The 19,819-nt window shown below is 42.8% G+C and overlaps 2 protein-coding genes across 5 annotated transcripts in view; one reads left to right on the top strand and one right to left on the bottom strand.

Annotated features, from left to right (window-relative positions):
- The window catches only part of LOC100620011 (zinc finger protein 883-like), a 122,502-nt gene that overhangs the window by 43,576 nt on the left and 59,107 nt on the right, over positions 1 to 19,819 (bottom strand). The window lies entirely within an intron of this gene.
- LOC100619972 (zinc finger protein 583-like) lies at positions 6,540 to 18,718 on the top strand. Of its 4 annotated transcripts, none has more exons than XM_056820466.1 (5): positions 6,540 to 6,643; positions 7,817 to 7,939; positions 10,135 to 10,261; positions 16,046 to 16,141; positions 17,047 to 18,718. In XM_056820466.1, exons 2-5 carry the CDS (start codon positions 7,907 to 7,909, stop codon positions 18,084 to 18,086), a joined length of 1,296 nt encoding a protein of 431 aa, XP_056676444.1. In that variant the 5' UTR covers positions 6,540 to 6,643; positions 7,817 to 7,906; the 3' UTR covers positions 18,087 to 18,718. The 4 variants fall into 4 exon arrangements, with proteins under 4 accessions (XP_056676444.1, XP_056676446.1, XP_056676443.1 ...); XM_056820468.1 differs by having other exon boundaries at positions 6,548 to 6,607; XM_056820465.1 differs by lacking the exon at positions 6,540 to 6,643 and adding an exon at positions 6,667 to 7,009.

Here is a 19,819-nt window from a genome sequence, read left to right as displayed (position 1 = left end):
AACCTCCATTATCTAGAGATTTAAGGCAGCTGGTAGTGAAGGCATAAGAGATCAGAACCTGGAGTCAGAGAAGAAAGTTTAATCCAACTTCAAAGAGATGATATGTGGATGCCCCTGGGCAAGTTATTTCACCTTAGTTTGCCTCAACTATGAATTGAGGACAATAAAACAATAAAACTCACACAGATATTGTGAAATTAATGATAATTATGAACTCACTTACCAAGCAGAGGACATAGAGCAGGTATTTTGAAATGCTTATTCTCTTCTTTTCCATTCATATCATGTGGCCCAGTATTTGAGCAAAGAATGAAGGAGGAATAAGGATAAATTCAGGTAGACTAAGCAACATGAGGGACTGGCTTTAGTTTTATACTTAAAAAACAATTGATTTCCATATTTTTATGGAAATAATCCACTTACCTTTCTCTCTATGTCTACTTCTATATGCAAAATGTTTCTTGTAAAAAGCATCTCACAGTATTCATGGTTTTAATACACTTTGCTATCTACTTCCATTCTATAGGTTGAGCTCATCTATTTTACAATTGCCGTTATGATGACCATCTCTGTATTCCCCTTCACTTTGTTTTCCTCTTTTAATCCTACACTTTCTCCTTTCACTGTCTGTCCACAAAAGGTCCCCTTTTATTCACTCCTCTATTTCCCCTCCCTTATATTATTTCCTTTCGTACCACCTAAAAAATAGAAAGATCTCTCTTTGTCTATTTTGATGAAATCCATCAGCAACCTTTAACTCAATCAATCAAGAACTCAAAGCATCCTTTCTTAATACTTAAGTAAGAGAGTTCACAAGTCACAAACCCTCAAGGTCAAAGGGGACTGCACAGCCTTGGTGTAGGGATCAACCTGCAGTTCCTATATAATTTATCTGTGGGTGGTGACCTGAGAAGGAGAATGGAGGCTAGAGGAATATGGATGTGAGATAGATAAGGCAGTCAGAGGAAGAGACCAGGAATAAAGACTGAGAGACCACAAGTTAAAACACCTGGGGAGTTGAGAGCTCCTCTGTAGATACCTCTCTAGTGAAAGATAACAGAGTGGAGAAATTATAAGTATGAGGACCAAGAGAACCTGAGTGGAGCAGAGGACTCCGGGACATTCCCCATGGACCAGATGGTCAAGAGATTAATGGGAGATGTGCAGGGCAGCTGCACTGCAGAAGTCAGTCAGACATGAGGAACATAATAGGCCACAGCAAGATCAAGATTGTAAGAGGTAAGAGGTGTGACAAGGAAATCACTTTAAAAGACTGATATATATTAATTTAAGGTCGCCAAGGAATTCAGCTATGTAATTCCTAAATGAAAACTCAAGTCAGCAGTCAACCTTTTATGGAGTTTAATTACAAACAGGAGGAAGAAAGGTATTGAGAGAGAGAGAGAGAGAGAGAGAGAGAGAGAGAGAGAGAGAGAGAGAGAGAGAGGAAGGGGAGAGAGAAGGGAATAGGGCTTAAATACCCCCTCTGTTTAGGCTGGGCCAAAGGCCCAAGCCCTTAGATAGCTGAGGCAAAGAAAAGAGATCAGTCCCTATTACTCACGTGACCAAAATGGAGAAACAGTCTCAGGGGCCTCCACCTCCAGCCTCCTTCAGAGCAAGCTTCTCAGAGCACAACCTCTCAGAGCAAAACCTCTCCAACCCCCTTCAGTCCTCAAACCACCCTCTCTTTAAGGAAACCATCCAAGTTCCCTCCCCTCAGTTCTCACATCTACCAATCACTGTCCATGTCTTCCCTGTGCCAATGGTGGCTCTAGCTTAACCCAGGACCTCCCAGAGGTCTGCCCCTTTGCACATGTCTGTTGAAGGTCATATTCTCAAATAATTAAATTTTGATCTATGCTGCAGCCCTTCCTAAATCCTGTTAGGACTGAGTAGGGTGGAGATTGTAAGGTCCAAGACCTGGTTCTGTTATTCCAAGTATCTATTGTATCAATTCTAAAATCAATCATGACTCAAAGAACTTCCTGTTCTATGCTTAAGCATAGGTCAAAGTCCTTTCCATTGTTCAGCAAAAGGTTTCTGTCCTAAAGTAATCTTAAGTAGGGAAGAGAAGGACCCTCCCATGCCAAAAGTTTTCACATTCCAATGGAGTTCTTACTATCAGTAGGAAATTTTTCAAGTATGAAATTTCCCAATGGGGAAATTTCTAACATTCATAAGTCTAAGAAATTTTAAGGTTTACAGAGGGAGAGCAAACACTGTGAGAGTAAGAGGTGTAAGAGAAGAGGAGGTTCACATATGTTCCCCAGCCTTTATTGGGGACCTTAGGAATGTTAAGTGGGAGGTGATCAATGAATACGTAACATGATATAGGTTTTTACATTGGTTGCATTGACAATGACTCTATCACAGAGGAGGAGATTAATCCAACCCACCCTTTGTAAATGAATGTAGTCCGAGCTAGGACACTGTGGCTGTCAATGCCCAGCCCAGGTTGTCCTTTGAGCTAGTTCTTTGGATTGTCCCTTTCCATACAATGAACATTAAGTGATCTGACCATGTGTCTGGTAAATGGTAAATTTCAGGATACAATATCAATACATCAACCATACTTCCAAGATGCTAAGATGCCTGACATGCTACACCTGGGTAGAACTAAGCAAATTCACAGGTTTCTGTGAAGAAGGGGAGAAGACGGGAAATGACATGGTAAAAGAGCATAAGAGAAGAGACCAGCATGGGCCATGGACCATTCTTTTCATGGCATTTGGAATGATTGCTTCCAGAGATTGCTGTCTTGGTGGGTAACTATACAAGAATGTGAATTGGGTCAATTAGTTCAGTGGCAAATACTGCTCCATGGACTGAGGACAATGTCCTTCTACTCATAATCATTATTGTCTGTATTCTTATATGCACACCTTGCTTGGCACCCTATTTTATTATTCTGATTCAAAGAACAGTAGAGAAGATGCTTATTGTAGACCCGAAACCCAATCTTGACTAGAAGTTCCTAGAATGATGATTTTAAGAAAGCAAAAAAAATTAAAGATGAGATCCAGAAAGATATAGAAGGAGACGCAATGCTTCATGGGAGAGAAGGCCTTTAGGAGGGGGAATAATGCAAAATTTGAAGTGAAAATCTAGAGGATTGTGTGGGATTAAATTTGTGGATTATTCACCAATATACATAGATTGGTATTAGTTATCATAGATTGGCAGCTTCCTATAGAAAAATAGTGAAATTAGGTGCCGTCCACTAGAAGATATCAATCTCTCCTTTTGAAGAGTAAAAGAAACCCCCTCCCCAAGCAGCTTCATATATATATATATATATATATATATATATATATATATATATATATATATATATATGAATTAGCATAGGTCTTTGATTTTCTTCTCAAATGTGGATAAAATCCCCTCCTTTTCTATTCCCCTGGGTAGAAGTTTAGGGGTGACCCAATTCCTAAGAGAGAAACCTCAAAACTGAAAAGTTATAAACTTGACTTCATGTTCTCAGTGATGCTATAATCTGAAAAATGTTTTAAAGAGGGTTTCAGCCTGAATTGTTGCAATCTGACAAATCCTTGGACAAGTCTAAAAATCTAAAAATTGCAAACTTAAGGAATATTCCCATATGCTTGGGAACTTTAGAAGACACTTAGAAGTGCTGGGAAAGATTAAGGAGGATAGAAGGAGGAAGGCAAAATAAGATGGAGATGATGGGAAAGCAGAGCTAGCATTGGGGTGGATCCCTGTGAAATCTGAGTCACTTCTGAGACCCAGACTGTGGAGCCTCCCTCTCTCTGTCTCTGATATCTGTCTCTGTCTCTCTTTGTCTCTCTCTCTCTGTCTCTCCCCCCTCTCTCTGTCTTTCTATTCCTCCTCTCTCTTCCTCTTTCTGTCTGTCTCTCTCCCTTCTCTCTCTCTGTCCTCTATCTGTCTGTCTCGTTCTGTCTCTGTCTCTGTCTGTCTCTCTGTCTCTCTGTCCCTCTGTCTGTCTGTCTCTCATCCCTGTGAGGATGCTGTCTAGCCCCAGGCAATCTTTCTCACTCTATGCCCCCAGTCCCACCTGGTGAACTCTGCCAGCATGGAGTCTCCTGTGTAGGAAGGAAAAAGGATGAAATGAGTTTCTAAATAGGTAGCAAAGGAAGAGTTTGCGAAGGGGAACTTGCCCCACAGCAGAGAACTACAAGGACCCTCTTCTAGAGAGTGGGGAAGAGATAAGAACAGACATGGGGAGACAGTTGGGGGCTGTTGGGTCCTGTCCTTGGGAGAGCTTGGAGAGGCAACTTCCTGTGGCTGGTTCTGTGTGAGCCGAGGTGGGGTTTGCCTCCCTGTTCCTGTGGAGCCAAACCTCCCTTCTGGGAGGTCCTATCAACTCTGCCTCCTAATTTTTGTCATCTCATTGGGTTCCTGTGTCCTGAGTGTGTTTCCAGACTTCTGTGGAGAGAATTGCCAGCAGCCCAGGAAAACTGTCTGTGGGAAAGGCCTGAAGCCATCTTGGGCCCAGGCTGAGGAGGGCTGAACTCATCCAGTTCAAAGCTACTATTCTGATGAACTATATAAACTTGTCCAAATGTTATTTGGGAGGATTAGTTAGGTCAGGTAGTTCTGTAGTTGGCTTCCCTAGACAGGGAGTTGTAACAGTTAAAATTTAGGGGAAGCTGAGGCAGGTGGAAATTAGTTTCTCTCTGCAAGGAGTATTATATTTTTTAGAGGTTTATTAAAGGTTAAAGATTAAAGAGAATACAGAATAAGAAAAAACACGTGCCTAGGCCAGAGGCTTAGGCAAGATAACCTCACATCATGGAAGAGAAGCGCCTGCTCCAAAATGGAAGTCCAAAAAGAGATCCAAAAACCTTTGCCACCAGCTTAAATCCTTCCTCGATCTCCGCCCACCTCAGAATTCCTGTGAGATTACAAAGCATTTTGGGGAAGTGGAGCAAAGGCTTGTGGGGATTGTAGTCCTGTATTCGAGTCTATTTTTTAGAGAGTGTAGAAATGGGCAGCTGGAAGACATTGAAGACGGTTCTCTGCAGAACCTGAAGGGAAGGGGGAGGAGTATCCAGGGCTGAGAGTTGGGGATTCCTTGTCTCCTAATCTCCCCCTCCTGCGCCACTGACCACAATAAACCCCGATTTTGGTATTTTCTAATCCTTTGTCTAAGAGTCAGACCACGTCGTGGGCCTATGATGGGACTGTGGCTCTGCCGTCTCCGTGGTCTAACAACCCTTGATACATCACTTCAATAAACGTACCATTGATGTGACTCACTTATTTCACCTGTCTGCTCATTAGAGTGATTCATGGGGGATGGAGCCCCACCAGAATTTCACTCCACACAGGGGAAACTGAGGAAAAGGCTGGGGAAGGCCTTGGTCAGGCTCCCCAGCTGGGAAATGTCTGAGGCCATATTTGAGCCCAGATCTTGGGGGTTCCAGGGACAGAAGGGCAACCCCCAAGTCCCTAGATTCCTCCAAGTGGGGATAGGGTTGGCCCCTCCTTTGGGGGTTCTCCCAGGGTCCCCTCAAAGCAGAAGGTACAGCAGGGTGTTTAGAAAGATGTTGGGAGGAGAGCCTTGGACCTAGGTCTGGGCCCTGGCCTGTCAGCTGTTATCCTCTACCTCATTTTCCTTCTTTATCAGAAGAGGGGATCCTAGTACCACCTCCCCAGGCCCTGGGGAGCAGAGATCCATGGATTGAACAATCTGTTAGCCAATCAATAGGCACTTATTTGGCACCTGCTGTGTGTCAGGCTGCATCCTGAGGCAGCCTCTGGTCTAAGGAATAATCAGCTGGCAGGGCAGGAAGGGGAAACGGGGGTGGGAGAAGGCTGCAGCCCCCCCCCCCCCCCCAAGGATGGGGAACAATTTCTTTTTAACCCCTCCTTCACCAACTGTAAACACAGGTGCCCAGGCACGATTTCCCAGAATGCTGATTTCCGGACTAAACCTTAGTCTTGGCTCCTCCCCACTGTGGCAGTCACGGGGCATGCTGGGAACCTTATGTGAATGGTCTCAGCTCCTGGAAGGGTCTCTCCTGTGCTTCTTGGACCTTTGCTGAATGAGAGGGGGAGGGGAGGGAGTTGGTGCTGTGGTCAGGCCGGGGCTCCTTACTGTGGCAGCTGAAACTTTCTGCTCAGGAACCGCTGGGGTTGGGGAGGCCCCTGAGAGTGTGTGGGGAAATCTTGTGCGCATGTGCAGCAGGAGGGATGTGGCTGGTGGTCGGCTGGGCTGAAAAAGTGTGTGGTGGGGGGAGGGAGTCTGACGAGTGTGGGGTCCGGAGGGATGCTAGGGCCACCTCCTCAGGCCTTGGGAGCAGAGATCCATTGATCCTTCAGTCAATCAATCAATCAATCAATCAATCAATCAGTGTTTTGTTAGGCCCCTGCTGTGTACCAGGCTCTCCCAGGAGGTACAATCCAAGCTACGGAGCAGTCAGGGCAGGGCTGGAGGGGAAATCAGGGTGGGAAGAAGGTTGCAGCCCGCCCCGCCCATCCCCACCAATTCCTGTATAGCTCCTCCCCCACATTAGCCCTAAACCCTGGAGCCAATGCAAAAGACTCCATTTCCCAGAATGCCTCTGTCATGACTCCTGCCTAGGTTGTGAGGTTATACTAGCTTTGGAAATCTCAGCTTCCGGTAGGCCTGCGACTGTGTTCCTGGGACCTTTGCTGGGTGAGAAGGGGAGGGAGTGAAGGGGAACGGGGATGCCCTGGGCTGCGTGCTCTGACAGTTGAGACTTTCTCCTCCCAAACTCCTGGGGAAGGAGAAGACCCGAGAGAACTCGTTTCTTAGTGAGCTTTGGAGGATGGGTTAAAGAATGTGCGCATGTGCAAACAAGAGCCGAGCTGCGGGGGTGGTGTGCTGGGTAAAAGCTTGTTGTGGGGGGAGGGGAGAGTCTGAGTGTGTGTTTCTTAGTGTGTGGATCCAAAGGGGGGGATGCTAGCAGCACCTCAGTAGGCCGTGTGGAGCTTCAATATATTGATCTATGGGTCCTGGAATCTTATTGGGCGCCTGCCGAATGCCGGGCTCTGGCCTGAGGTAGTTTCGAGATTAAAGAAGCGAGTCAGGACTGGGGGGGAATTGGCAGGGGAAAAGGCTGCTGGCTTCCGAACCCTGAGGCCCGGGCAGGAGGACTCCATTTCCCAGAATGCCCAGGGTCGGCCGTCACACATCGTGGCCCCGCCTCCAGATCGTCTAAGAATCTCTTGGGGGCAGCCTCAACTCCTGGAAGGATCACCGCTGTGCTTCTTGGACTTTTTCTAGGGAAGGGCCGGGCGGAGGCGGGGCTCCTGGGCTCCTATAAGTGTTTGTGGAGGGCGGCTGAGGGGCTGTCTCCCTGTCGGTCCCTCACTTTAAAGGGCCGGAGAGAAGACTAACGGAAGTGCCCGGCTCAGGCCGGGGCGGCTCTGTCTGGACCTGGAGCCAAGGCGGGGCTTCGCCCTCCCCCAGAGGCGAGAGAAGGGGCCGCCAGCCCCAGAGCCCGGAGGCACCTGGGAGAGGGGCTGGTCCGGCCCTTCCTCCAGGGGGCCATACAACTCCGAACAGGCCAAGGGAAGAGGCAGCCAATGTGATGGGGGAGGGATTCCCTGTGCCCACATTCCATGGGAGGAGCCCTGATCTCGGGCACTGAGGAAATGCCAGCTGGCTCTCCCCAACACCCACCTGATATATCCGTCTCCCCCTCCACCCAGTGCAGCTTGTGAATGGAATGAAGCCAAAGATGGCAGCAGTTCCTGCCTGGCCAGTCTGAGGCCCTCTCCCAGCCTGAGACTCCTTGTTCCCCCCTGAGCCCAGGGAAGGGCCTGGGAGCCCCTCTGACCTTCCCCCTCTCTCTTCCCCCCCCAGGCGCACACAGAGGAAGTCTTCCCCCCCCTCAGGGCTGCCACCCCCTGAAGGACCCCAGGGTGGCCCCGCAGAGAGCCCGCAGCCAGAGGAATGGCCCCCGGGACCCCTAGGCCCCCCTCCCAGGTGAGTGCAGCCCCTCCCCCGGCCAGGCTGGAATCCAGCAGAACTCAGAGCTGTGTCTCTGCCAGACCTCCAGGGGCGCCATCACTGCTTGTGCTCAGGGGAAGCTCTGGGTCAACCCTGGCTGCCCCCCATCCACTGTGTTGTGGATGTTGTGTTTCCCAGCCTCGGGAGCCCCTGCCAGGATGAGCCCCCCAGGTGCCACCAGACAGGCCCAGGCGCTGCCATTCCTTCTTCCTCCCCCCAGTGTGACCCCCCTCCCTCATCGGGGATGGCTGGGAGTCCCCCAGCTCCAGGCTCTGCTCCTGCCCTCCAGGCCCCAGGCTTGGACGGGTCAGTCAGGCCTGCCAGGGGGACTTCAGAAGGAGTTTGGGGGAGATCAGGTGAGGCACAGCCAGGAAAAGGAGCGTTTTTACCAGAAGGAAAGGGCTGGGCACTGTGGGCAGGGCTGGAAGGTCTTCTGAGAAGGGCTCCAGCCAAGCTCTTGCCTCCAGGCCAGAGGACACCCCATGGGGCTGCTTCTCTGTCAGGCCTTTGGTGTGACTCCTCATTAGACAGTAAGAAGAAGTGGGGGAGGGGTGGGCACTGCTGAGTATATCTAGCACCTTGTTCTGTCCTCACAGCAAAGGCAGTGTCCAGTATTTATTGAAGGTTTTTAGGAATGTGAATCAACGAATACATAACATGACATAGGTTTTAACATTGGTTGAATTGACAATGATGAGATCAAAGACGTGGGGATTAATCCAACCCTAGCTTTGCAAATGAGTGTACTCTGAGCTGAGGCAGCATGGCCGCCAAGGGGTCTGACCATGTGTCTGGTAATACACTATCAATACATCAATCATACTTCCCAGATGCCAACATGCCTGGTATGCTACGCTGTTCTTCCCCTGGATATCCCAGGGGCATTCCAGGCTGAACAATAGGGAATGGAGAGTTTGGTAGGTATGGCACTGAATAAGCGAATTAATTTGGTAGGATTGTTATTTTTATTATATTAGCTTGTCCTACCCATTTTTCTTTCTTTTAGATTTTGGAAAGTGAACTGATGACATTAAATGACCAAGTAATTAATAAATTATTTAAAATGAAGAACTTGTTCCTCTTGAGAATCCAATCATTACAGTGTCAGTATCTTTCTTTTGAATTAGCTTAATTGCCAAAATATTATATTTTTGTTTATTTATTTTAAAATTTTATTTAATTGATTAATTTAGAGCATTTTTCCAGGACTACAAAAATCATGTTCTTTCCCTCACCTCCCCTCAACTCCCTCCCATATCCGACGCACAATTCCACTGGGTTTTACATGTGTCTTTGGTTAAGACCTATTTCCATATTATTGATATTTGCACTGGGGTGATCATTTAGGGTTTATAACCCCATTCATATCCCCATTGACACATGCGACCAAGCAGTTCTGTCTTCTACTCCCACAGTTCTTCCTCTGGATGTGGATAGCGTTCTTTCTCATATGTCCCTCTGAATAGTTCTAGATGATTGCATTGCTACTAGTAGAGAAGACCATTACATTTGATTTTACTATAGTGTATCAATCTCTGTGTACATTGTTCTCTTGGTTCTGCTCCTTTCACTCTGCATCAATTCCTGGAGGTTGTTCCAGTTCACATGGAATTCCTCGTTTATTATTCCTTTGAGCACAATAGTATTCCATCACCAGCATATACCACAATTTGTTCAGCCATACCTCAATTGAAGGGCATCCCCTCATTTTCCAAATTTTTGCCACCACAAATAGTGTAGCTATGAATATTCTTTTACCAGTCCAACATGCTACCTTCTCAGAAACTCTTCAAAAAATATTCTTACCAAATCAACTCCGAACCTTGTGATGAGGAATTTCAGATCACCTTCTCGCTTTCTCCTGCACAGAATTTCATACTTCACTCAGAGAGGACTTCCTATCTCCCTGATTCCACAGGGAAAAGCATTTCTGAGTAAGGTACTTCTCCAGGTTTTACTCTACTCAACATGATTTTTACTTCTTACACAACATGCTTTTGTCAATATTCCATTGCATTCTGAATGACAGGCCTACAGTAGTGACTCTGAAAGTCTTTGAGGTTAGAAGTTTAGGTAAATTCTCTTGTGTGTTTCAGTTTCCTCCAGTCAGTGGATAGGGGCTGTACCAGATGAAATCTGGGCTCTAAATCTTGTGTCTTATGTTGGTTTAGGGGTCCATAGCATTCAAGGATGTGGCTGTGGATTTTACCCAGGAAGAATGGTGCCTATTGAACCATTCTCAGAAAACACTGTACCTGGAGGTCATGCTGGAGAATGTGCAGAATCTACTCTCTGTGGGTAAGGACCATTTCCTGTGTTAATTCTGAATCTGCCATTAAGAAAATGTCTTTATTCTAAGCCAGATGTACAGGATTTTGAGCCTTTGTCAATGATTAAAAAAGCAGAAGTGCTGATCTCTGCCCAGGGTTCTCCTTGTGCCTGCTTTTCATTATAAAAAAGGCTTTGAATTAAGTTATGGATAGGTAGGATTTAACTTTCTTGACCTTAAAATTGTTCTTCTTCTTTTTTGGATAGCTTCAGGTAAAAACTTAATCCAGTGATAACAGATTTCTATTCCTGAATCTACTCTCAGAAGCCATCCAGTCCAGGCTCTAATAAGCCCCGAGTTTTGTGTGCAGATCCTCTTTTTATATCCAGGCAGGTTTTCCTTGAAAATGGGCATTGAAAAAAATCCTCTACATGCCAATGCAGCCCCTTCTCCTTTGGGCTGGATCTGGTCTTTCCTGTTATTAAGTATTAATGGGAGAGATGAAGCCAAGAAGGCAGCATAATAAAAACAGAAGTGGGTCCTGCCCTGAGAATATCAAAGCAACCTTAAAATGTGCTTTTCAGTGACTAGTCACAGAATGAACATGGGTATAAGTGAGGTGGCTCTTATAAGGAAAACAACTTGAAAGTTAGGCAGAAAGGGTCTATTTTGAGGGATAAGGCAGGAACTGCATTTAAAACTACATAGAGAGAAATGCAGATAGTCCACTCCCAAACTACTGCTCTATGTCTGAAACTGATCACAAGCCAAATTTGAGATTCCAGGAACCTTCTAAAGCCTACATTATTAGGTCTTCCTACACCAACCCCTTTGAAAAGAAAGGCTTGGCACAAGACTGAGTGAGGTCCCAACTGTCACTTGGCCATTTGAAGCCTATGGTAAAGCCTATAGTCCCAGGGCAAAGTAACTCCCAGTTCTTTTAACCCTGCAAGCCATGAGCAGTGTCTAGAGGTGACTAAATCAGCAACTTTGAGAGGGCTCAGCCCACAGGTCATGGTACCACCTTGGAAGAAATGCAAGTTGCAGAAAAACATAAGTACAACTGAGGGGATCGGCAAGGAAAACCTGAATTTTAAGAGAATGCACCCTCTGTTCTGAGAACTGAGATAGAAGTCAAAGTGGGGGAATAAAAATCTGGGAAAATGAGGAAACAGCAAAAGAAACATCTACCTATAGAATATGTCTATGAAGGCAAAGAAGACAAGGTTCATACTGAAGCGGGGATTGGGATACAAAAGCCTCCACATGCAAAACTTCAAATAATAATGGAATTGGTCTCAGGTGCTGAAAGTGTTCAGAAAGGAATTCAAAAGCAAAATTAGTGAATTAGAAGGAAAATGGGAATAAGAAATGAAAGGAATGCAAAAACAAAATTAATGCTAAAAAAAAAAAAAGCAAAATTGGTCAAGTGGCAACAGAAGCAAAAAAATCCAATGAAGAAAAGACTTCCAGGAAAAGTAAAATGGACCAAATGGAAAAAGAGAATAAAAAATTCATGGAAGGAAATAATTCTTTAAAGAATTAGAATTGGGCATATAAAAGCCAAATACTTCCTGTGATATCAAGAAACAATAAAATCAAATCAAAAGAATTTTTAAAATATAAGAAAATATGAAATAGCTGATTGAAAAGCAATTGATTTAGAAAATAGATCCAGGAAAAACAATCTAAGATTTATTATATTTTTAAAAGCCTAGATGTTATATTACAAGAAGTTATTTTAAAAAACTGTCTTGATTTTCTTTGAATCATAGATTAAAAGAGAAATTGAAAGAATCCATAGATCACCTCCTCCAATAATTCTCTAAATGATAACTCCCAGGAATATTATAGCCATATTGAAGAAATTCCATACTAAGGAGAAATTATTCATTAAGCTAGAAAGAAACAATTCACATGTAGACCAAGTGTTGATTATACCAGATTTGGGAGCTTCTACATAAAAAGGATCTAAATGCTTCAAATATGATACTCTGGAAGGCAAGAGAAAGGAGTTTACAACTATGAACCATCCACCCATCAAGACTGACTATATTCTTTCAGGGAGAAAAATCATTATTTAATTAAAAAGGGGACAGACAGAGGGAGTGGTACTAAAATCTTCAGAATCATGCAAAAAAAATCAAGGGGTGAAAAAAGGATAGCACAGAGATAAAATAAGAGAAGTAATATGGGATAAATTATATAAAATAAAGAGGCATGGGGAGAAAAACTCTTACAGTAGAGGGGACAATGAAGATGGTGACAGGTAATCAGTAAAACATTCTCATCAGGAGTAACTGACTCATTGGGGTATAGAATCTCATCTTACTCTATAGTCCTATAGAAGGAGAATAAGAAAGGTAGTGAGATAGGTGAATAATATCAGGGAGGTGGAATAGGAGGAGTGATTAAAAAGCCTATTGGGAAGTAGGAAGAGAATAAGGGTGGTGTGTAATGATTAAAATTGGGATTTTTGACTCAAGAAAGTTATAAATTAATGTTTTTGGTCATGGATTTTAAAATATTATAGCTTTAGTCAAAATGACTTAGCAGCTTTTATTTACAAAAAGGTGGAAAGAGTGAAAGTGGGAAATGTAGATAATAGAGACAGATTGTTAACAAGCCCACCATCCCTAAGAGCTTCTCTGGTGAAGTGAAGTCTGGTTTCAGCACGCCAGTAGGAGGCTTCCTCAGGTCTGGATCTCCAAATGGAGTTTTCAGCCAGAAGTTCACCAGTGCAGCTTCTTCTACATCCCAAGCCACCCACCAGCAAGGCAAAGCAGGATCCAGGGAAAGACTCTCCTCCAAAGCCAAGGCAGTAATCTCTGGAACCAGTCACTCCAAATGCCAGGAAAAGAATGGTCCAAGGCCAGTTCTCTTCTCTTATGCTCCTTTTCCATGACATTTCCTATCTCTCCCTTCTTCATAGAAATCAATTGTAGTCTTTCAGTTTGCTTAGTCCTACCCAGGACTGAGTAATCCCCTTTGGGGGACTTAAGTATTAAGTAGGGGTGCTTTGAGTTCTTGATTGATTTGAAGGTTGTTGATGGATTTTATCAAAATAGACAAAGAGAGATCATTCTATATTCACAGGTGGTAGGTAGGGAAGTAATATAAAGGAGGGGAAATGGCGGAGTGATGAAAAGGAAACAGTGTGAATATGTAGTGAAAGGAGAAAGTATAGGTTTCAATTGGGGAAACATGGTGAAGAGGAATACAGAGATGGTAATCATGACTACAATTGTAAATGAGATGAACTCACTCATAAAATGGAAGTAGATAGCAGAGTGGATTAAAAGCATGAATCCTCTGAGATGTTTTTCACAAGAGATATATTTGACATTTTATGATCAGTATCTGCTTCCCAGAACTCCAATTCCCATCATCTCACTTTCATTCTTATATTGGAGTTCTGGGGAGCAGATTCTAATTATACAATCAGTAACCAGGCAGCTTCCTTGAAGATGGAAGCTAGTCTAGGTACTCCAGATATTAGGAAAGGAGTCAGCCTTTCACTCACCCAACAAAGTAATCCCAGAGTGAGAGTCCAAGTAGCAACCGAGCTCTAAGCCCATGATCTAAGATGCAATGTCCAGAAAAGATTTCTCCAAGACTCCAGTCATAAGACTATCTCCAGAAGACAATCTCTTCAGACTATCTTCTCAATGACAATCTCCACTGAGGGAGTTCTGGAGCTTGTTTTTCTGGTGACTTTTTGTCCCTGACCCTCTTCACAGGGGCTAATCACAGTTTCCAAATTGTCTAGCAGTGCTCGGTGGGGAGTGTCTATGGGATCGATATCTTACCTTCTGAAGGTTAAGTTGTCATGAAGGAAGATTCACAGCTAAGGGTAAAATTTCTAAATCTCACCTGGCGAGATGAATACTCATCAAAAGAGATTCCTGGGTGACTGCGGTGTGAGTTCTCGTTTCTTGGCTAATTGAGTTGAAAGGGTGTGAATTCTCTAAGTGGTTTGTGAGCTCCACCACCTAGCTGAAGTAGGAGTTGTGTTTTAGTGAGGTGGTTTTGGGGATGGATGAATTGTATTGGGCTAGTATCAGGTTGTTAACTGTGGGTGGAAAGCCAACAGAAACTCAAACCAGGGCAGAGCCTGGTCTCAGATCAACACAGACCACTCAGTAACGGGGAAAATTTTAATGTTAAAGGGAATCAGGAAAACCCTCATGTTAATCCCACTAACTCCCTTCTCCCCTCCCCCTGTAGATCTAAGTGCCTTCAAAGAGATATTGGACTACTCTAATCTTTCCTCACTCACCTAAATTCCCAGTCCCTGCACTTGGCTAATTTTTCATTAACCCCCCTTTGTTAGTATTTAAGGTAATGGTCTAGGATGAGCTTAGCAGGGCCTAGAGAAGGTAACAGATCCAAAAGGACCTAGACCTCATCTTACAATCACTGCAGAGAGGTGTTTTAGGATCACTAAGTTCTTTTTCAACAAAATACAGCACACAAGATAGCAGGCAGGATAGGAAACAGGAATAAGCACTCAGGATAAGCAGGCCACACTCTCCAGATACCTCCAGAGAGAGACTACCAGACCCAACAGTCTCTGAGTCACAGCTTAGCCCTTCCTGCAGAATTCTAGAATCTTTTCCTTGTTGGCCTCATGCCACTGTATCTTCTGAAAAACCTACCAAACTTATCTCTTCTTTATAACTGTAACTTAAGTTTTTGTTAACCAAAGTATTAATTCCAACTAGCCAAAGAAAATGAAGGATTCCTTTTTTACAAGTGTATACTCAGAATAGGCAAAGAGGACCAAGAATTTCGTTTCACAATTCCCCTGTGATCCTTTGGGAGACTCATCTCCCCAACAGATAATTTTAACATAATCAGAAACTACAAAAGAAACTACCAGTCTTCCTGGTTGAGAGGTTAAGCAGACTTGGAGCAAAACATTTAGGTTGATAGGATAGATAACTTCTCTAACTCCCTCACATTTCTCTTCTTTTATGTTTTCTTTTTCTATTTGTAAATAAATTTCTGACTCAAGATATAAATATTGGCAACCACAAAATTTTAAAAAAGGGGATCAGAGGCAAACTTTATCTTCAAAACATAAGGTCATAATGTGAGAACGGAAGTGGGATGCTGGGAATTGGAGTTCTGGGGAGCCGATTCTAATTATACAACACACACAAGGAGAGATAGAGAGTAAGGTAAGCAGATTTTTTTCCATAACAATATGGAAATAAAATTTTCTTTAAAGTATAAAACTAAAGATCACAACCCCTCATTTTCCTTACTGTAGCAAGTTATCCTTCTTCATTCTTCCTTAAAATCTGAGGCTATATGATAAGAATGGAAAAGAGGGAATAAGCATTTCAAAATACCTGCTCTTTATCCTCTACTGGATAAATGAGTTAATAATCATCATTAATTTCAGAACATCCCTGTGAGTTTGATAGTCTTATTGTCCTCGATTTATAGTTGAGGGAAACTGAGGTTAAATAACTTGCCTAGGGACACTAATGTTACATCTCTTCAAGATGGGATTAAATTTGCTTTTCTAACTCCAAGTTCTGATCTCTTACCCCTTCACCATCAGTTGCCTTTTTATTTCTATATCATGGCGATTGTACAGTGTGCCTATCCTTCTATTACAAGAGGTAAATAAAGATGAAATTTTCTGATTGCAAATGATTTCCATGATCTCTGCCGTCCTGCAGAAGTTCCTATAATGAATACAATAAAACCATTCTGTAGTTCTTACTTGCATGCCCCCTTTCCTTTAAAGGGTCCATTTTTTATTTTTCTCTCCTGATTCCTTCCTGCTTTCTTATGCCCAGGGGTTCCAGTTCCTACAGAAAATGTTATCTCCTGTTTTCAGCAAGGAAAAGCACCATGGCTACAAGAGCAAAAAGGCCCAAGGACTTCCTATCCAGGTGAGTGAATTGAAAGCAGATGTATAAGGGCTGTTATTAAAAAAGACTTTTCTCTGTTGTGGTGAAGGGAGTGCTAGACTTGGGGACTGGCAGACCAATGCTGGATCATTCTGTTCATTTCCTAAGAAATGGATGATAGACTCATTATAGGGCATGAGACATAATTTATGGTAGGTTGTAAAATTAGATGAATCTTTAATAAGTCTGTCCTTATTGGCATACAATCTTTGCATCTGTAGAGAAAAGAAAAATTCCATTTTGAAAATTACTGCATGAAAGTTAAAAAGAGTGAAGTTGTTTTCCTCCTCAGCATACAAATTTACCAAGACTGACCATATGATAATGCATCCAAAATGATGAAAACAGAATATCTAGAAGGTTACCTGAGATTCACAAAATTATAAGAATAACAGAGTGACTTTTTAGGAAATATGGAAAGGGCAATGTAGAAAGATTGTAAAGTATGCTCATGTATACTGTTTGAGTTTAGTCTAGCAGCAAGAAAGTTGTTCAGGTCATCCCTCCATTCTTTAGACTCATGACATGACTTTTAAAGTATGAAGAGAATCTTGGGCCTGCCTATGTCACAGGTCCTTTGTTAGGCTTCATTGTAATTGTATGTGAAAGCCTTTCTAAAATCATCCATCTTGCAGATATAGTCAAATAGTCTATCCATAGAGTAGTTCTGCTTGTTTCAGTTTGAATACTCCCTTTTAGCCTGGGGGAATAGAATAAAAATCAGTTCACTTTCTGCCTTCAAAGGAAAGAACTTATAAGGTATGTGTGTGTGTGTGTGTGTGTGTGTGTATGTGTGTGTGTGTGTGTGTGTGTGTGTGTGTGTGTGTGTGTGTGTGTGTGTGTGTCTTCCCTACTTCTGTGTGTATATCATTATTTATTTTCTTCAGAGGCAGAGACTAATTTTGGAGTGAAGGAGTTTTCCACAAATGTGAGCCTTTTTATGGATGGATCTGGCCCCCAAGAATACATGAATGAGGTTTCCCATGACTTTATTTTAAAAGAAATTTGTGACTCTACTATCAAGGTAAATCAAAATGCAAAGAGTGATGGTGAATTTGATGAAACTGCAGAGAAATTCAGCCAATATTCAGACCTAACTCAGTATATGAAAATGACCTCAGGAAATGACTATTGTCAGGATAGCGAATATAGGAAATGCTTTCTTGAAAAAGTAGGACTTGTTCAGTCACCTGAGACACCTGAAACACCCATGTATCAAGGTAATGTAGGAGAAATGGCCTTGGGCTGTAGTTCAGATCTCATTAGACATCCAAAAAGTAAATGTGTTGATATGGTTTCTGTGAGTGATAAAGGTGGGAGACCTTTAGGTGAGAACTCTCAGCTTGCTGCACTTCAGGGAATCCACACTAGAGAGAAACCTTTTGAATGTAAACAATGCGGAAAGGCTTTCACACTGAGGGATCATCTTACCAGACATCAGAGAATCCACACTGGAGAGAAACCTTACAAATGTAAACACTGTGGAAAGGCTTTCACATGGAGTTACTCTCTTACTGCACATCAGAGCATTCATACTGGATTGAAACCTTATCAATGTAAACACTGTGGAAAGGCTTTCGCACAGAGGTCCAGTCTTTCTACACATCAGAGAATCCACACTGGAGAGAAACCTTATGAATGTAAACAATGTGGAAAGGCTTTCACATGGAGCGCTTCTCTTGCTAAGCATCAGAGCATCCACACTGGAGAGAAACCTTATGAATGTATACAATGTGGAAAGGCTTTCACACAGAGGGATCATCTTACCAGACATCAGAGAATCCACACTGGAGAGAAACCTTATGAATGTAAACAGTGTGGAAAAGCTTTCACCCAGAGGGGCAATCTTGCTGCACATCAGTTGACCCACACTGGAGAGAAACTTTATTGTATTGGATATATAGTGGGTTCTTTTGTGATTGTATAATCAATGATAAAATTTTTTGATAGCTTGGGAATAGGTGGATAAGAGAGAAGAGTTGTGCAAGTTGGATTTCTTTTAAGTCAGAGTAGATTGTGAAAGAGAAATGATGGGAAGAGAAATTTCCCAAGGATCCCTGGGAATGTAAGTTGAGCCAATAATCACTGTTTGGGTTGTCCTGATCCAGGAAGTTTTTCCAAGGAGCTTGCTCTGAGAGTTGGAGAAGATCTGACGAATTTTCTTGAAAAACATCCTAGCAGACAAGAAAAGAATAGTGGTGTTCCTATACCTGTGTTTCGCCAATGGTGGCAGGAAAGAGCAAAGGATGAGTAGAGAAATCATTTGAAGTTCTGACAAGCTGAATTTCATCTGAGCAGCAGGAAAGAAATCTATCTTATCCCTCTTAGTTTATTAAGTTTATATTTTAGTTTTAGATAAAGTTCATTAGTTTTGGGGAATAGATTAGTTAGTAAGAGTAGTTTTAAGTTAGGTTGTGAATTCAAGCAAGAAGAATTCTCATGAGAGAGACAGTTGGTTTTGGGTTGTTAGCTAGTATTGATTGGACTAAGGAAAATATATTTCCTCAACTTTCTAATTAGCATATAGAAGTGAATATAAATAAATAATTTTTTATTCAAGATTTATCTCCAGTCAAGTTTCTTCAACTACTAACTCATCCAACTCTCAAACACCAACTCCTAATAACTAAATCTGTTTGTAGTCTACTAATAGGCTAATATATCTACAATCTATAACTGATCTAAGCTCAAAATAACAAATAAAATCCTTTATTCTCTAGCATGCATTAATTAGTATTAGTAATTTTTGATTGGCAAATTCCTATAGAAAAGAAAGTTTGGTGCCCTTCAGGAGGTAGATACTAATTTCTCCTCATGAAGAGAAGAGAAATCCCCCTCTCCAGGAGTTTTGTATATATGCATGAATATACACCTTCAATTTACTCTTTTCTAGTGTGGCCAAACTCCCCTTTTAAAAAATTATTATGTATTAAATGGTTAGATTCTGATTGTGTGAAGGAAATCATGTAGTAGATTGGGGCACGAGGATAGAATGGCAGCTGGGAAAAGGCAGCAATAGTCAAAAAGTCAGGAAATGGGTCACGCATATGTCCCCTGCACTGTACCCTGGAGTGGCCATCTGGGAGGCTCAGGCAAAATAGAAAACCACAGTTGGCTACTGGAATGATGTGTGAGAGTTAGTGGGAGGAGAAAAAGTTTGATAAATTAAGGGAAGAGCAGATTTCACTTTTTCAGTTTTTTTGTTTGCAGGACTTTCCTGTGGGCATTGCTAGAGGGCCTCCTTTCCTCCTTCCCCCCATAGGTTTTAGCCAGAGGGCCAAATATCTACTACTAAATAAATCAAACCTGTGCAGACAGGTACCCATGGGTCAGTCCTGCCAATAACCTTGGCTCCCTGAGACTCTGCAGTTTTCCCTTGTGTCTACATCTCCCCAATCACTGGATGGAGGGAGATGGGGAAAAGGCCTGGAACAAAACTGTGGTTGGCCATTAGAACATGGTTGAACATGCAGTAAAAGAGACAAGAGACATTCTTTTTTTTTTTTAATTTTATAGTATTTTATTTGATCATTTCCATGCATTTTTCATTAAAGACAAAGATCATTTTCTTTTCCTCCCTCCCCCCCCACCGTGGCCGACGTGTGATTCCACTGGTATCATATGTGTTCTTGACTCGAACCCATTGTCATGTTGTTAGGA

Source organism: Monodelphis domestica, chromosome 3 (genome assembly GCF_027887165.1).
Source record: "Monodelphis domestica isolate mMonDom1 chromosome 3, mMonDom1.pri, whole genome shotgun sequence".
NCBI lineage: Eukaryota > Metazoa > Chordata > Mammalia > Didelphimorphia > Didelphidae > Monodelphis > Monodelphis domestica.
This window is presented reverse-complemented; position numbering and strand designations above follow the sequence as displayed.